We start from the raw sequence: 16,138 nt of genomic DNA, 5'->3' as shown, positions 1-16,138 counted from the left end.
GAGAAGATAAATGGACTTTGTGGGACATTTTTATTTTTTAATTTTTTAATAAAGGACTTATCTTGTCATTTGTACCATTTTGACACTTTTTTGTGAAATGGTAGGGGTACATTTGTACCCCGTTACCATTTCACACAGGGGGGAGGCTGGGATCTGGGGGTCCACTTGTTAAAGGGGGCATCCAGATTCTGATAAGCCCCCAACCATAGACCCCCACAACCACCAGGTAAGGGTTGTGGGGATGAGGCCCTTGTTCCCATCAACATGGGGACAAGGTGCTTTGGGGGGCTACCCCAAAGCACCCTCCCCATGTTGAGGGCATGTGGCCTGGTATGGTTCAGGAGGGGGGCTCTCTCTCATCCCCCCTCTTTTCCTGCAGCCTGCCAGGTTGCATGCTTGGATAAGGGTCTGGTATATATTTTTGGGGGGAACCCCACGCCATTTTTTTATTTTAGTGCAGGGTTCCCCTTAAAATCCATACCAGACCTGAAGGGGGACCCCCATACCATTTTTTTGCCGCAGGGTTCCCCTTAATATCCATACCAGACCTGAAGGGCCTGGTATGGAATTTGGGGGGACCCCCACGCAATTTGTTTTTACATTTTGGTTTGGGGTTCCCCTTAATATTCATACCAGACCCAAAGGGACTGGTCAATGACTTATTTTATCTGTATTGCCGAGACCCAACAAGTCATTATAGCCATGAGTAGTTTTAAATATCATTTTTCTGTCAGACTGTTCTAAGCACGGGAAACATGCACCACTTTACACGCATACTATACACACCCCCAGGTACGAAATTTAAAGGAATATTACACTTTTATTGTTTCACTTTAAGCATTATTAAAATCACTGCACCCGAAAAAAACTGACCTTTTTAAAACTTTTTTTGCATTGATACATGTCCCCTGGGGCAGGACCCGGGTCCCCAAACACTTTTTATGGCAATATCATGCATATAAGCCTTTAAAATTAACACTTTTGTTTTCTCCCATAGACTTTTAAAGGGTGTTCCATGGCTTTCGAATTTGCCACGAACACCCCAAATTGTTCGGTATTCATCGAACAGGCGAACACCCGATGTTCGAGTCAAACTTATGCTCGACTCGAACATTGGGCTTATCCGTAATCCTTAGTAGAATGCGGCCAGGTGGTCGGTAAGTGGATAATATTTGCACCAGAACATGTATATATGATTTTCAGGAAGATGGAGGTTTAATGCCGACATACCATTGAACCGTAAAACATTATGTGGAGATGGATGTGTGTCTCAGTCTTGGTCCTGTTAATTGGTATGAAGGTGGAGCAAACAAGGACAATGAGATTGTGATTAGAGACATGGATTGTATTCTTCTTCCAACATAAACATGAACTTCCATTATCACCAAAAATATAAATTGGTAAATGTTAGATTCCAAGGATGGCCTGCTGCCAAATGCCTGCTCTTCACTTTGACATTTCTTATATAGGAAGGGATGGGGTCACCTGGCTACATCACCCAGTGGCACTGTTTCTTCTGATGTCATGGGCTGGTGCATGCTGGGCCAGTGGCGTCACAAGGGGTGGGGTCACAAGGTAATGTTGCCAGGTGGCCTCACACTTGCCTATATAAGAACTGACAAAGCGCAGAGGAGGCATTCAGCAGGCGACCGTCACAGAAGGTGGAGCTTTTTAAAAAAAATCTTTCAGGTCCAGTGGATGGCATGATTGACAATGGCTTTACATTGAGGGACCCCCACAACCACAGCCCACAGGTTTTGGGGAAGAGACCCTTGTCCCCATCAACATGGGGACAAGCAGCTTTGGGATAAGGCCTGGTATGGTTCAGGAGAGGGGTTGCTTGCTCATTCCCCCCCTTTCCTGACCTGCCAGGCTGCATGCCTGGATAAGGGCCTGGTATGGATTGGGGACCCCCACATTATTTTTTCACTCTTTTCTATTGATGGCTTTTTTTTCAGCTGTCAGCGGGGAAACCCATAGAGAGCTGACTCATCAGTTGTCAAGGATGCCGTGGCCGTCTTCCCGGCCCCTCTCCTTAACAACCAGCTTACATTGCGCCCTGATTGAGCAAAGCTTTGCCCACAGGATGCATTGTGCAGCACTCAGTGCATTGCAGTGTGTTTGGAAGGGATAACACCCGGTGAAAACCCTGCAAATTCGGGTGTTTAGTGAACCGTTCCCCCCAACACTTGCGACATGCTTGTGATAACTTACCACATGATGTCACTTGTTATTTTTGAATATATAATGCATGCAAGTTTATAATGAGAGATTCTTTGTAAATTACACCTAATTTTTTTAATGTTGTGAGATATATTGCAGCACACTCGGATGTGGTAACATATCACTTAGTGGATTGTGCTCTGTGTCTTGTGTCTAGTAGCCAGGATTTTTCCCGATTTGTTGTTTGGGGCACAATAGCGGTTCTTTAGGGACGGAAGGTATTTATTATGCTGCTGAACCATCAACCCTCTCAGTTCAGTTCGGAGTTTAGTCAAGGAAGTGACAACAGTAACATCTGGGAGGTTTCGTTTTTGACTTCCAGATTGTGGATGTTATTCAAATGTTTGGGGCCCCATCGAATGGGTCATGCTGGGTCAATGATGTCACAAAGCGGATGGGGCTACCCTCTGATGTCATTTGTTGGCCAGGTGTAAGACAGAGGTGGATGGCGCGTGATCTGACGTATTGATCAAATGTTGCAGTTTATTCAAATACAAAAAAGATGAATGCATATAAAAAGTATCTACGTATTCATAAAAAAAAACTAGGTTACAAATATACACATTAAAATGAGGAATTATGTAATTTGGTGGCCCCGCCCCTTAATTATTTAGGAATTGTCAGATGGCGGAGCCTCTTTTTTTTGGATGGTGGTGGCAGCGTGATTGATGCTGGATCTGCACTGGGGGACTTTCTTTTTGTTCTTTGTTTCTTTTAATCTACTTGATGACCACCCACTGCAGTTGTACTGCGGCCAGTCGGCTCTCCTGCGCCTACTGACATTATTGTACATCAGCTCACACAGGTGCTGTTGCGGGGTGTGCCTGTGGGTTGGGCGGACTCTATGTCTGCCGGCGACCCAAAGTCACAGTGAGGAGAGGCAGAATAGGGATCTGCCTTTGTAAACAAGGTGATCCCCATTCTGACAGGGGACATGTCAGAGATCTACTGTTCCCAGTGATCTCTGTCATGTCCCAGGCAGCCCATCCCCCTACAGTTAGAACATGTTGAGGGAACACAGTTAACCCCTTGATCACCCCCTAGGGTTAACCCCTTCCCTGCCAGTGTCATTTTTACATTGATCAGTGCATTTTTATAGCACTGATCAATGTTATAATGTCACTGGTCACCAAAACGTGTCATTTGGGGTCACATTCATCCGCTACAATGTCGCAGTCCCACTAAAAATAACAGATCACCACCATTTCTAGTAAAAACTAAAAAATTAAAAGTCCCTAAATCTTTCCCCTTTTTTGACGTGACAACTTTTCTGCAAACCAATCAATATACGCCTATTGAATTTTTTTTATTTTTTTTTAGCAAAAATATGTAGAAGAAAATATATCTGCCTAAACTGATGAAGAAATTATTATTTTTTTGGATATGTGTTATAGCAAGAAGTAAAAAAATAGTTTTATTCAAAATTGTCGCTCTTTGTAAAAAAAAAAAAAATGGCGATCAAATACCACCAAAAGAAAGTTCTATTTGTGGGGAAAAAGGATATCAATTTGTTAGGGTCGGGCATTGCATGACCGCTCAATTGTGAGTTAAAGTAATGTAGTGCCGTATCGCAAAAAAAAGGTCTGGTCATTAAGGGGGAAAATCCTTCCAGTCCTGATCGCTTGTCCCTCCCCTTTCCTGACCTAATGGGCTGCATGCTCGGATAAGGGTCTGGTATGGATTGGGGGGCACGCTGTTTTTTTTTAAAAATTTTTGATGCTGGCATTGTTCTGTTTACATTCAGCTGTCAGCAGGGAGTTCTGCTGACAGCTGATGAGTCGTCGGTTGTTAAGGACGTGGCATCCACCTGCTCCTTAACAGCCAAAATGCAAACAAAAAAAACATTTAAAAAAAAGCATCAGAAACACGTGTTCAAAAAATGCAACGAAAAACTGCATCAAACTCCACCGCATAGATGTGACCTGAGCCTTAGTCTTGTAAAAGCTCCAGCCTTTTACAGTACCAAAAATGTCTGGTATGACAAACGATGGAAAATCTGGAGCAATCAGTATAATAATAATCTTCTATTGTTCTATACTTTCTTTTATTTCATTACTCTGATAATCTTTGATATGTTCTTTCCTTTGTTTCCCTGATTACTTCCCTCACTGATAATCTGTGAAGTATAAATCACAAGATGTTTGTCTGGAATTCCTTCATCTATAATCTTCTTCTCATTGAGGTTTGTGAATATGGAAGAGACACACAAGAGACTTGTACTGAGCGCTTTCCTTCTTCCTTCTCCTACATGACTTTCTTCTTATGTCACACTTTGTTACCGGAACTCTTTTCTATTTCTTTTTCTGGACTTGTAAAAATATCTAATAAATATCTAATATAAAAATAAATCTTCTTTATACCGGTGTTGTGTGAGGACCATTATAACACATTGTCTGCTGGATTAAATGTGTCCTTGTAACTCATTGCTCTGAATGTAAACTTTCCTTTCACAGCCGACTCTCCGAGTCTTTAGTTTTATAACATTTGTAGCCTGTGGTTCATCAGAAGGTTATTCTTCATATCTCCTTCAGAATTCATATCAATAATTATCATTTATTATCAGAAAAAACTGACATATCCGTATACTGTACAGTATAGTCTGGTCTGAAGGACACACACAGATCCCACCCATTAAAGTGTCCTGTACACGTTTCCTGACAAAGTGGCCACTAAAGAGACACACAATGTGTTGTTTGTGTTTAACCTGTTTTTATGATGAATAAATTCCGACCTTCCTGAAGAGTCCTCTTGGAAGCATCTTATTAGTGAATGGAGGTCTCTGCTGACCACACGGATTTCATTTTGGGGTCTCCTTTTTATCACCTGACCTCTCTGTAGACATCTTACTGGCTGATACTTTGGTGCTGATTAGTACCAGTCTTGGCTGTGAATGGAACAGATTTGTGGAGGTGACACCTAAAAGTCCAAGTCTGTATAAATTGTGTCCCTAAACAGGGTAATATTCCTTTGTGACCCCGATATACCAATCAGATGAATGCCGGGATGAAGGTTCTGATTGACCCTCTTATATTTATGGGTTGTAAATGACAGAAATCCATCCAATTCTAATACCTTCTAATTGGACAGCCAGTCAGCCACAGAAGGGAACAAAATCCTCCTTATTGTTTCCATTCATCGCATTACAAATACGTTTATTATTGTTTGTGCTCCTTCCAGGTGATGTCATCTCGGGTCATCTTCTGATGTCATGGCGACCTCTTCCTCCTCATCCTCCTCCTCACAAGGTATGACTGCCGATCCTGACCATCCTTTCCAATGTTTTCCTCCATCTCACATCTCCAGAGATTGGAATTAGATGATAGGACATCTTATGTCTCCATAGTCTGGACATTTCCTGTAGACATCTGGTCAGTCCACCCATTAGAAGAGTTCAGGAGCTTTTCATCAATTCCACCATCACATTCCCGTGTCTTCAGATTTTATTTATCATTGATGGAAATGATCTTCTGAGATGGTCCAGTGATCCATAATGATTGGAGGACCCCACATTTTATGGCTATTTGTGTAGCGATCAGGGGAATCCTTTGTCTATAACCCTAAGGAGAACACAGCCCCGTGTCACATGACACATACTGCTGGGAGATTTGGGGGTAATCGGAGTTCTTAGTTCACACTGATCAGACACATCATTATTCAGGGTGGAGGTTTTTAAAGGTTTTATATATATTTTTTTTGTTTACTATGAAACAATCAATAAACATGATGTTTAACCACTTAAGCCCCGGAAGATTTTACCCCCTTTCTGACCAGAGCACATTTTGTGATTCGGCACCGCACTTTAACTGACAATTGCATGGTCGTGCGACGTGGCTCCCAAACAAAATTGACTTCCTTTTTTTCCCACAAATAGAACTTTCTTTTGGTGGTATTTGATCCCCTCTGCGGTTTTTATTTTTTGCGCTATAAACAAAAATAGAGCGACAATTTTGAAAAAAACAAATTTTTTACTTTTTGCTATAATAAATATCCCCCAAAATATATAAAAACATATTTTTCCTCAGTTTAGGCCGATACGTATTCTTCTACATATTTTTGGTAAAAAAAAATTGTAATAAGCGATTATTGATTGGTTTGTGCAAAAGTTATAGCGTTTAATAAAATAGAGGATAGTTTTATGGCATTTTTATTATTTTCGTTTTTACTAGTAATGGCGGCAATCAGCGATTTATTTTTTTATTTTTATTGTGATTGCGACATTATGGCAGACACATCGGCCATTTTTGGGACCATTGTCATTTATACAGCAATCAGTGCTATACAAATGCACTGATTCCTGTGTAAATGACAGGCAGTAAAGGGGTTAACAACTAGGTGACAGTGTAGGGGTTAAGTGTGTCCAAGGGGCATGTTTCTAACTGTGGGGGGGTGCAGGCCGCCTCTTAAAGGGCAATGTACAGGTACATGATTCTGCCTGTACGTGCCCTTCTGCCGCAGTATATCTGCGTGAGGCGGTTGGCAAGCGGTTAAAATGATCATCCCTACATATACATTAGAAGGTCTGTATATAAAATACTTACTATGAATTTGTCTCATTTGTACAGTCATCACTAATAATCCCCGTAATTTGTCTAATAGGTTTATTTCCTATGATCATCAGCTAATAATACATTATTTTCTTGAAATACCTCAACCAGTAAGATATGGCATTATGACCACTAGATGGAGCTGATAATCATAGGAAATAAACATATTAGACACATTATAGGGAAGATTCACAAAGGTGAGTTTTTTCAAAAAAATAGCCCCCCCCTAGGTGTTTGCCCCATATTAATCCATCTGAGATGTAATTTACCACTAAGGAGGCAATCATATGAGATTACCACAGGGAATCCAATCCCTCCATAGGATAATATACATATAGACATATTGGGGAACATTTTCTTCCCCTTCTATATGCTCTTTATAGCATTGCTGGCTGCCAGTACAGACTTATCTGCTGTCATGTGTCAGAAATCCTCCAATCAGGATGAATGTTTATGGTTGCTGATTGTCCTCTCTACAGGGTCAGCTCCTGGTGTCCTGGGAAAGCGAAAACAAACCCCCGGGGATCTTATCATATATTCTCTGGAGGATCTGAAAGGAAGTGACTTCAAGAGATTTAGGAACAAATTGTCTGATTTCTCCTATGGAGATAAACAGCCCATCCCCCGAGGAAGACTAGAAAATGCAGACTGGATCACCACCAAGGACTTCCTGATAGATGCATATGGAGAAGAAGGGGCTCTGGATGTTACCATTGATGTCCTTACACTGATTGGTCTGATGGGACCTGCAGATGACCTCAAGGAGAGGAGAGCACAAAATGGTGAGTTCCCATCTATAATGACCATTTCCTACCAATTCCTGATCAATATCTGTGTGAGGAAGAACTAGGAATGTCATTCAGGGAAAGCCAGTGACCAATCAGGAGCATCCAACTGGACAAACCCCTTCCCACTGACAGTACGCACTTATGGGACCCCATAAAAAGGAGTCTTTATTCTGGGGGCCACATATCTGGGTACCTCTCTTTGTGCTGGGAGAGAGCTGCACAGAGACTAGGATCTCACCAAGAGCCCCGGGGATCATACTAATGATCAGAGCCTGGGACTGCCGGTTCCCTGTCACATGATCGCTGTGATAACCTCTGATTGGCAATCACAGTAATGAGTCACTGTGCAGATCACCTCATGTTTTCTTTCTTTTCTAAATGGAGAAAAATATACATTGTATGCATACAGGATCCATTATATAATACATTGTATACATACAGGATCCATTATATAATACATTGTATACATACAGGATATATTATATAATACATTGTATACATACAGGATCCATTATATAATACATTTTATGCATACAGGATCCATTATATAATACATTGTATACATACAGGATATATTATATAATACATTGTATACATACAGAATCCATTATATAATACATTTTATGCATACAGGATCCATTATATAATACATTGTATACATACAGGATATATTACATAATACATTATATACATATAGGATCCATTATATAATACATTGTATACATACAGGATATATTATATAATACATTGTATACATACAGGATCCATTACATAATACATTGTATACATACAGGATATATTATATAATACATTGTATACATACAGGATCCATTATATAATACATTGTATACATACAGGATCCATTATATAATACATTGTATACATACATAATCCATTACATTAAAAAAAATGTATACATAGATATTCCATTATACAATACATTTCATATACAGGATACATTACATTTTCTTTCTAATAAAGAAAAAAATAGCTATATCAAGGTTTAATCCGGGTCAGTGCCAGATTTAATTTTGGACTCAAAGGTCATGTTAGTGGTCAGTGTAAATGTATTTTAAGGTAGGTTTCTTTTTAACCACTTAACCACTACAGATCCACGCTATAGCCGAATGTTGGTTGCAGCGCAGACCTGCTTTGCCAGGACTGTCTATTGACGTTGTCCCATGCCCGAGTGGCCTGCATGCCCCCTTCAGGGTGTGTATGGCACGCTCTGTGATCAGCGAGTCTATGAGACTCGATCTCGACCCCTTACCATGTGATCAGCTGTCAGTCAATGACAGCTGATCATGTGATGTCAACATTGCCAGTAATCGGCTATTTCTTCTCCTCGCACTGACAGCGTGAGGAGAAAAAAAAGCTGATCGCTGGCGGGCATGAGAGGGACATCAGAAACAGTGCCACCCATCAGTGCCCACAATCAGTGCCTCAACAACAGTGATGCACCTCAGTTCCACCCATCAGTGTCACCTATCAGTGCCACCCATCAGTGCCCATTAGTACCACCTTATCTGTCCCCATCAGTGCCACCTTATCTGTGCCTATCAGTACAGCCTATCAGTGCCCACCAGTGCCGCTTCATCAGCGCATATCAACGAAGGGGAAAAATTACCTGTTTGCAAAATTTTATATCAAACTATTAAACATGATATTTTTTCCAAATTTTCCATCTTTTCCAGCTGTGATTAAATACCACCAAAAGAAAGCTCTATTTGTGGGAAAAAAAATGATAAAAATTCCATTTGGGTACAGTGTTGTCTGACTGCGCAATTGTCATTCAAAGTGCGTCAGCGCTGAAAGCTGAAAATTGGTCTGGGCAGGTGGGGGGATTAAGTGCCGGTAAGCAAGTGGTTGAAGGGGTTGTAAAGAGATTTTTTTTAAATAACAAACATGTTATACTTACCTCCACTGTGCAGCTCGTTTTGCACACAGTGGCCCCGAACCTGGTCTCGGAAGCTGTTTCTGCTTCGGGGGGCAAGTACTTCTCACATTCATGCGAGCTCCCTCGCATGGTGAGAAGCACTTGCGGGCCCGCTCACTGTATCACTTGGCCCCACCCCCGGTGCGCTGCGTCATTGGATGTGATTGACAGCAGCACGAGCCAATGGCTGCACTGCTTTCAATCCATCCACTCCAGCAAATTAACGGCGAAGAGGATGTCGGAGACTTTCGAGGGGGCAGGTAAGTAAAACAGGGGGCTGGGGGGGCTGGCACTGTCAGATGTTTTTTCACCTTATTCTATAGAGTGCATTAAGGTGAAAACATTTTTACCTTTACAACCCCTTTAAGGACTGAGCCTCTTTCTGAAATTTGGTGTTTACAAGGTAAAAACAGTTTTTTGCTCAAAAATTACCCAGAACCCCCAAACATTATATATATATTTTTCTAACACCCTAGAGAATAAAATAGCGGTTGTTGCAATACTCTCTGTCACACCGTATTTGCACAGCAGACTTACAAGCACACTTTTTTGGAAAAAAAAAACACTTTTTTAATTAAAATAAGACAACAGTAAAGTTAGACCATTTTTTTTATATTGTGAAAGATAATGTTACGGCGAGTAAATTGATACCCAACATGTCAAGCTTCAAAATTGTGCCTGCTCGTGGAATGGCGACAAACTTTTACCCTTAAAAATCTCCATAGGTGATGTTTAAAAAATTCTACAGGTTGCATGTTTTGAGTTACAGAGGAGGTCTAGGGCTAGAATTATTGCTCTCGCTCTAACGATTGCAGCGATACCTCACATGTGTGGTTTGAACACCGTTTTCATATGCGGGCGCTGCTCAAATATGCGTTTGCTTCTGCACACAAGCATCTCAGCCGCTAGTGACAGCTCCGGTAAGCGGCGGAGGGCACTAGAGAGTGGCAGGAGGGGGGGCGCTGATAAATGTGATCTTGCGGCGAATCCACCACAGAGATCACTTTTATTGGAAACCGGACCACTCACTGAAGAAGAGGATACCGGGGTTATGGTAGCTGCTGCCATAACAACGATATCCCTCGCCAAAATGCCAACGTATATCGGCGTGAGCCGGTCAGGAAGTGGTTGAAAAACATTTTCTAAATTAGTATCAGTGTCAGGTTTTTTAAGGTAGGATAAAAAATCTAAATGTGTGAAATGTTTTTTAGGCCGTACTATGGCACAAACCACAACTAACAGTGTTTGTACCAGTGTTACCAAGAGAATGTCAATGTGTCCTGAAATGAATCCGGTATAATCCTCCTGGATACACAATGTAGTTGTGATGATATATACAGATTTACTAACACAGGTCAGAGTTGCAAAATTGTGTTCAGGCATTAACATTTGTTTTCCCCTCGGTCACTAAGGGGTTAAACAATCTTTACTGAGGGAGTTTACAGAATAAAATGCATTTGGGTATAAAATTATGGATGAAGGAAAAGGCTACAGAGTTCAGGAACAATGTAAAAGGGAAGCGGAGTAACACTTCTCCAGGATGCCGGCAGTCAGTCACCATAACACAATGACATCACTCAGCATGCCAGGCAGAGCAATACAATCACAGCCACTTGTCTATTATACAGAACCTCCATATTTATATCTGTATTCCTAGGAGACCCTCATGATTGTTGCTTGGGGTTCTGAGCCTTGTGCCCTATGCATCCACCTGAACCTCCATCAGAAAGAGGAGTCAAGGCTCCAGATTCTAGGTGTGTGCCTGTAATCACTGCATAGAGAATTGGGGGCTTTTCTGGTCCCCCCACCATGGTCACATGTCACTGCAATGTGCTGAGATGTTACCAGGCAGACAAAGACTCTCCCCATCACCAGGAGGAGAGACTTTCAGAGGTTTGTCAGGACTAATCACTTCCCTAATCTTATTTCCAGCCAAACTGAAGAAGACGACACATGACAACAGATTCTCAGGTTAGTAGGACATCCACGTTTCATATGAAATCTCTTCTGGATGAACATTTTGTTTTACTGTAACCTGGATCAGTGGTGGAACTACCAGGGTCGTAAAGGTTGCCTTGGCATTTTGCCACTGTAGGGGGCCCAACATTGCAGGAAAGGGGCCCACTGTAGAACATGAGCTCAGTTCTGCTGTGATCCCAAAGTTGTGCAAATTGCTTGCAATTTTCTTGTGACTTGTTTGAGATTTTGTGATTTAACATTGTTGTCTTAAGCCCGATACACACTATCAGATTATCTGCTGAGTTTTTCCTTCAGATTTACCAAAACCATGTAGTAGAAGGGCCTGCCTGATTGCATACACATTGAAACTCCTAAGGTTTGTCCTCATTCTATATGGTTTTGGTAAATCTGAAGGAAAAACTCAGCAGATAATCTGATAGTGTGTATGGGGCTTAAGGCACTCAAATCACACCAAAGACATAGAGACGTATTGCAGGAACCTTTTTCTTTGTTGCTGTGACTTGAGATGCATTGATTAGGACAGCACCCATTGAAAATAATGTATTTTGACTTGTCATGTGACTTTGCGTTGCGAGTCACATGATAAGTCGCAGCAATCTGAACAAGGGATTTTAAAGATTTCCATGACAGGAACAAGTGGAAAGGGCCCCTGCCTCAGAGGGAAGAGCCCCAGTCTTGGAGGGGAGGGCCCTGGGACCAGAGGAAAGGGCACCAGTAGTCAGGGGGACCCTTCATGGCTTCTTGCACAGGAGCCCTGAATGTTCTAGTTACTCCTCTGATCTGGATGATGTGTCCATAGTTTCCCACAATCATCCTGTATTTCATGGAATATTTTCTTTTAGGTTCCATTTTTTGAGTTTATGGTTAGAACACAATATTCCCAACTCTGTCTTATAAATAATATTTCATGTGTGTACAAGGAATAAAATATTCTCCTTTCTCTCATAAAGACTTCGGTAAGGAACACAGAAAGTCTATGAAAAAGAAGTTCCAGAGGATTCCAGAATATAATTCCTGTATGGGGGAGGTTGTTTATCTACATGAAATATTCACCAATTTATTGATGATAAAGGGACCCCAGAATAAAGAGGGAAAGGAAGAAGAAATAAGGAGTTCAGGTAGAAGACATCTACAGATCATGGAGAAAAGATCCCCAACCACAATCCAGGCCCTCTTTGACCCTGATGAATGTGGGTTTATACCTGAGATTGTGGTGCTACAAGGACCTGCTGGGATTGGAAAAACAATGACCTCCAAGAAGATCATGCTGGACTGGGCCTCTGGGGATCTCTTCCGAGACAAGTTTGATTTTGTGTTTTATCTGAGCTGTAGAGAATTCAACACCATCCCTGGAAACATAAGTCTTGTGGGACTTTTATCCAGAACCTGCAGACTGAGTTCAGATGACCTGGTGTCTATTCTGAAGGATCCTGGAAGTCAGAGAAAACTTCTCACCATAGTTGATGGGTTTGATGAACTGAGGTGGACTCTGGAGGAGAAATCTGAGGGTTGTCCTGACATTTCTATGGAAACCCACAAAGAAATAATTCTCCAAAGCTTGCTCAGGAGACATGTTCTCCCAGAATCTTCTCTGATCATCACCACAAGATCACTGGCCATGGAGAAACTTAACACATTCATCGATGATTCTCGCAATGTGGAAATCCAGGGATTTACAAGGGACGATCGAGAGGAATATGTCCATACATTCTTCGGAAATAAAGAAGATGCAGACAAGGTTCTCCGTATAATAAAAGACAATAACGTTGTGTACACCATGTGTGCCGTCCCCATCACATGCTGGATTGTCTGCACTGTAATGACACAAGAAATAAGAAAAGATTTGGGTGTAATTCAGTGTAAGACAACGACTTCAATTTATCTTCTCTTCCTGGAGGTTTTACTAACCCATCACAGCAAGAAGGAGCAGTCTGTACACCGGAAACAAACCTGTCTGAAGAAGCTGTGTGCTCTGGCCAATCAGGGACTTCTGAACCAACAAATCTTATTTGAGAAGAAAGATCTAGAAAGACATGGACTTTCTCTGGATGAGGTGGAGTCTGTATTTCTGAATGAGAACATCTTTCGTTGGGACGTCCGTAACCAGACCTGCTACAGCTTCATCCACCTGAGTGTACAGGAGTTCCTTGCTGCTCTCTATTATGGGATGGATGATGGGTCTGGGTCTATGGAAGGTACTTTCCTCCCGGAGATCTGTAAAGGGGAATCACTCCGTGGCCTCAGATCAGATTACTCACATTTATCATTATCTGTACAAATTCTGTTTGGTCTCTTAAATGAAAATCAGGTGAAGACATTCTCAGAGGTCACTGGAATCCCCATCTCACTCCGAGCCAAACCTGCAATCATAGAATGGGCCATGAAGGGCAGTGATCAGACTTTCTGTACCCAGACCATCTTCTATCTGTATGAGACTCAGGATGAGGACTTCATTAGGAGAGTCATGTCGGGTTGTACAGATTTGGTACTGAGGGGCTCATGTACTGGTCACTTGTGGATGGACAGGAATTATTCCAAGCAGCTGAACTATTGCTTGAAGACTTTGAAGAGAGAAAGTTTTCAGTCTTTAAGTTTTCTATTTCTCACTGTGAGTCCAGAGTGCCAGAAACTTCTATCTCCATTCCTACACAGGAGTCAGAAGGTCAGGTAAGTGAGTGTGAGGATATCCTAACTGAATTCAGAGAATGGGCAGGAACCTGCATACAGTATAACAGTGATTATCAGACATGTTCTCCATCTACCACACTTGTTAGAAGTCCTGGGAACTCACACTTTCCTCAGCCCTAAGCCCTGCTTCACTCTACAGCATTTTTCCAGCGACATTCTGATGACATGTAAAGTCGCAGGTCAGGTGAAAACATAAAGATTCTATTGGGTGTTGTCTTAATTGCTGCGATTTGAGTCACTGCAACAAAACAAAATACTTCCTGCACTACTTTTGTGTGATTCTTGTGCTGCACGACTCCCATAGACTTCAATGTAAAATCACCAGAAAGTCACACATTTGTCTGAATCTTTAAGACTTTGCTGCGACTTCTGAGGCTTCTTTACCCCCACCTCTCCTCCCTGGTCATCCTTGCTGCCTAAAATCTTCCTCCAATCACATCCCAGTCACACCTGAGTGTAGAGGAAACGCACATTGCCACTTCCATTATTTGTGTATTTTTCATGTGTAATCACACATTGTGTATAGGGAGCCCATTCACTGGAATGTTCTGCCCGACATGCAACAAACACCCCAAAGTAGCTCAAGAATCTTCTCATTCATGGAGCGTCATGCATCTTGGCAGCAAAACATGCGTCTAACTGTGATTGGGGTGTCATTAACAATCAGCCGACATTCATATCTGCGTGTTTCCGAATACGAGGTGACCCACACAGAAAATGTGCGATTTTTCATATGTCTGAAATATGCACAACAACGCACGCCACGCATGCACAGATGTAAATGAATGGTAACACAAAAGCAATGCGCCTTGCTGTGCATTTTTGAAACATACAGCAAAGCGCATGTATTCTTGCGGTCTGCCATGCATTCAAAAATGTGCAGAAGCAAATGAATAATAACACAAGTGTGACGCACATTGTCGCACATTTATGAAACGCACAGCAAAGCATGGATTTTCTTGCAGGTTGCTGTGCAGTTGGAAATGTACAGATGTGAATGAATGGAAACATATTTACAACTGACGGCAACCCGCAAGAAAACGCATGCTTTTCTGCGTGTTTTGTGTGGCAATGCACATCACACTTGTGTTACCATTCATCTGCATCTTCATGTTTCTGAACGCACGCCAACCCGTAAGAAAACGCATGCTTTGCTGTGCATTTTGATGTGTGACAACACACGTTTCACTTGCGATACCATTCGTTGGCATCTGAACATTTCTGAATGCCCGGCAACCTGCAGGAAAACGCATGCTTTGCCATACGTTTTGGAAACATGCATCGCGCTCGCCTTGCCATTTTTGCAGTACAAGCGTGACGCACGGTTGAATCGCATTTCTGAAGCGTGCGGCTAGGCACACAATTTCTGGCGGTTGATGTGCATTCAGAATCATGCAGATGTAAATGCAGCCTGATTGTTAATGATGCCCCAATCACGGTTATCAGACGCATGTTTTGTCATGTGATAAAACATGCTATAAACACGGATCCATCAAAGTCACATAGGAATTCTTCTCAGTAAAGGCTCTTTGAAGTCGCACCTGGTCGCCGGGAAGTTGTAGAGCAAAGTCAAGCTGGAAGTGGCTGCGACTTTCATGTTGTGCTGTGTGAACCAGAGCTAAATGGTGGTTCCCACATATCACCTTCTACACAACTTCTGGGAACAATCACATCATTTACATCGCATTAACCCTTTCCCTGCCCCCAATTATACCATTTATCACACAGAACATTTGGAGGGAAAGCTTCATGTTCAGAGATGTGGGGGAGGGAAATAATGTCAGGGGTGTGACATCATCATCCCAACATTGGAAGGACCAATTGTCTGCAGAAGTGGGCGGAGATGGGAATGTCTGGACTGCATTTTATATCTGGAACCAAAGTGGTGTTCCAGGATTTCCCAGAAGCTGAATGGAGACCCCTGTGTAGGAAGGCCAGAGACTCCATATACATATCAAGGGTGTAAAAATATGTAAAAA

The 16,138-nt window shown here is 42.0% G+C and overlaps 1 protein-coding gene across 1 annotated transcript in view; it reads left to right on the top strand.

The window, feature by feature from the left end:
- The window catches only part of LOC143963521 (NACHT, LRR and PYD domains-containing protein 3-like), a 121,517-nt gene that overhangs the window by 34,327 nt on the left and 71,052 nt on the right, over positions 1 to 16,138 (top strand). Inside the window, exons 2-5 of the mRNA XM_077473190.1 lie at positions 5,401 to 5,468; positions 7,247 to 7,549; positions 11,424 to 11,462; positions 12,422 to 14,138. Coding sequence (XP_077329316.1) covers positions 5,432 to 5,468; positions 7,247 to 7,549; positions 11,424 to 11,462; positions 12,422 to 14,138 — 2,096 coding nt within the window. The 5' untranslated portion in view covers positions 5,401 to 5,431. The remainder of the gene's footprint in view (positions 1 to 5,400; positions 5,469 to 7,246; positions 7,550 to 11,423; positions 11,463 to 12,421; positions 14,139 to 16,138) is intronic.

Source organism: Lithobates pipiens, unplaced genomic scaffold (assembly GCF_037356315.1).
Source record: "Lithobates pipiens isolate NorthernLeopardFrog02 unplaced genomic scaffold, aLitPip1_a1.2 Scaffold_8, whole genome shotgun sequence".
Taxonomy (NCBI): Eukaryota; Metazoa; Chordata; class Amphibia; order Anura; family Ranidae; genus Lithobates; species Lithobates pipiens.
This window is presented reverse-complemented; position numbering and strand designations above follow the sequence as displayed.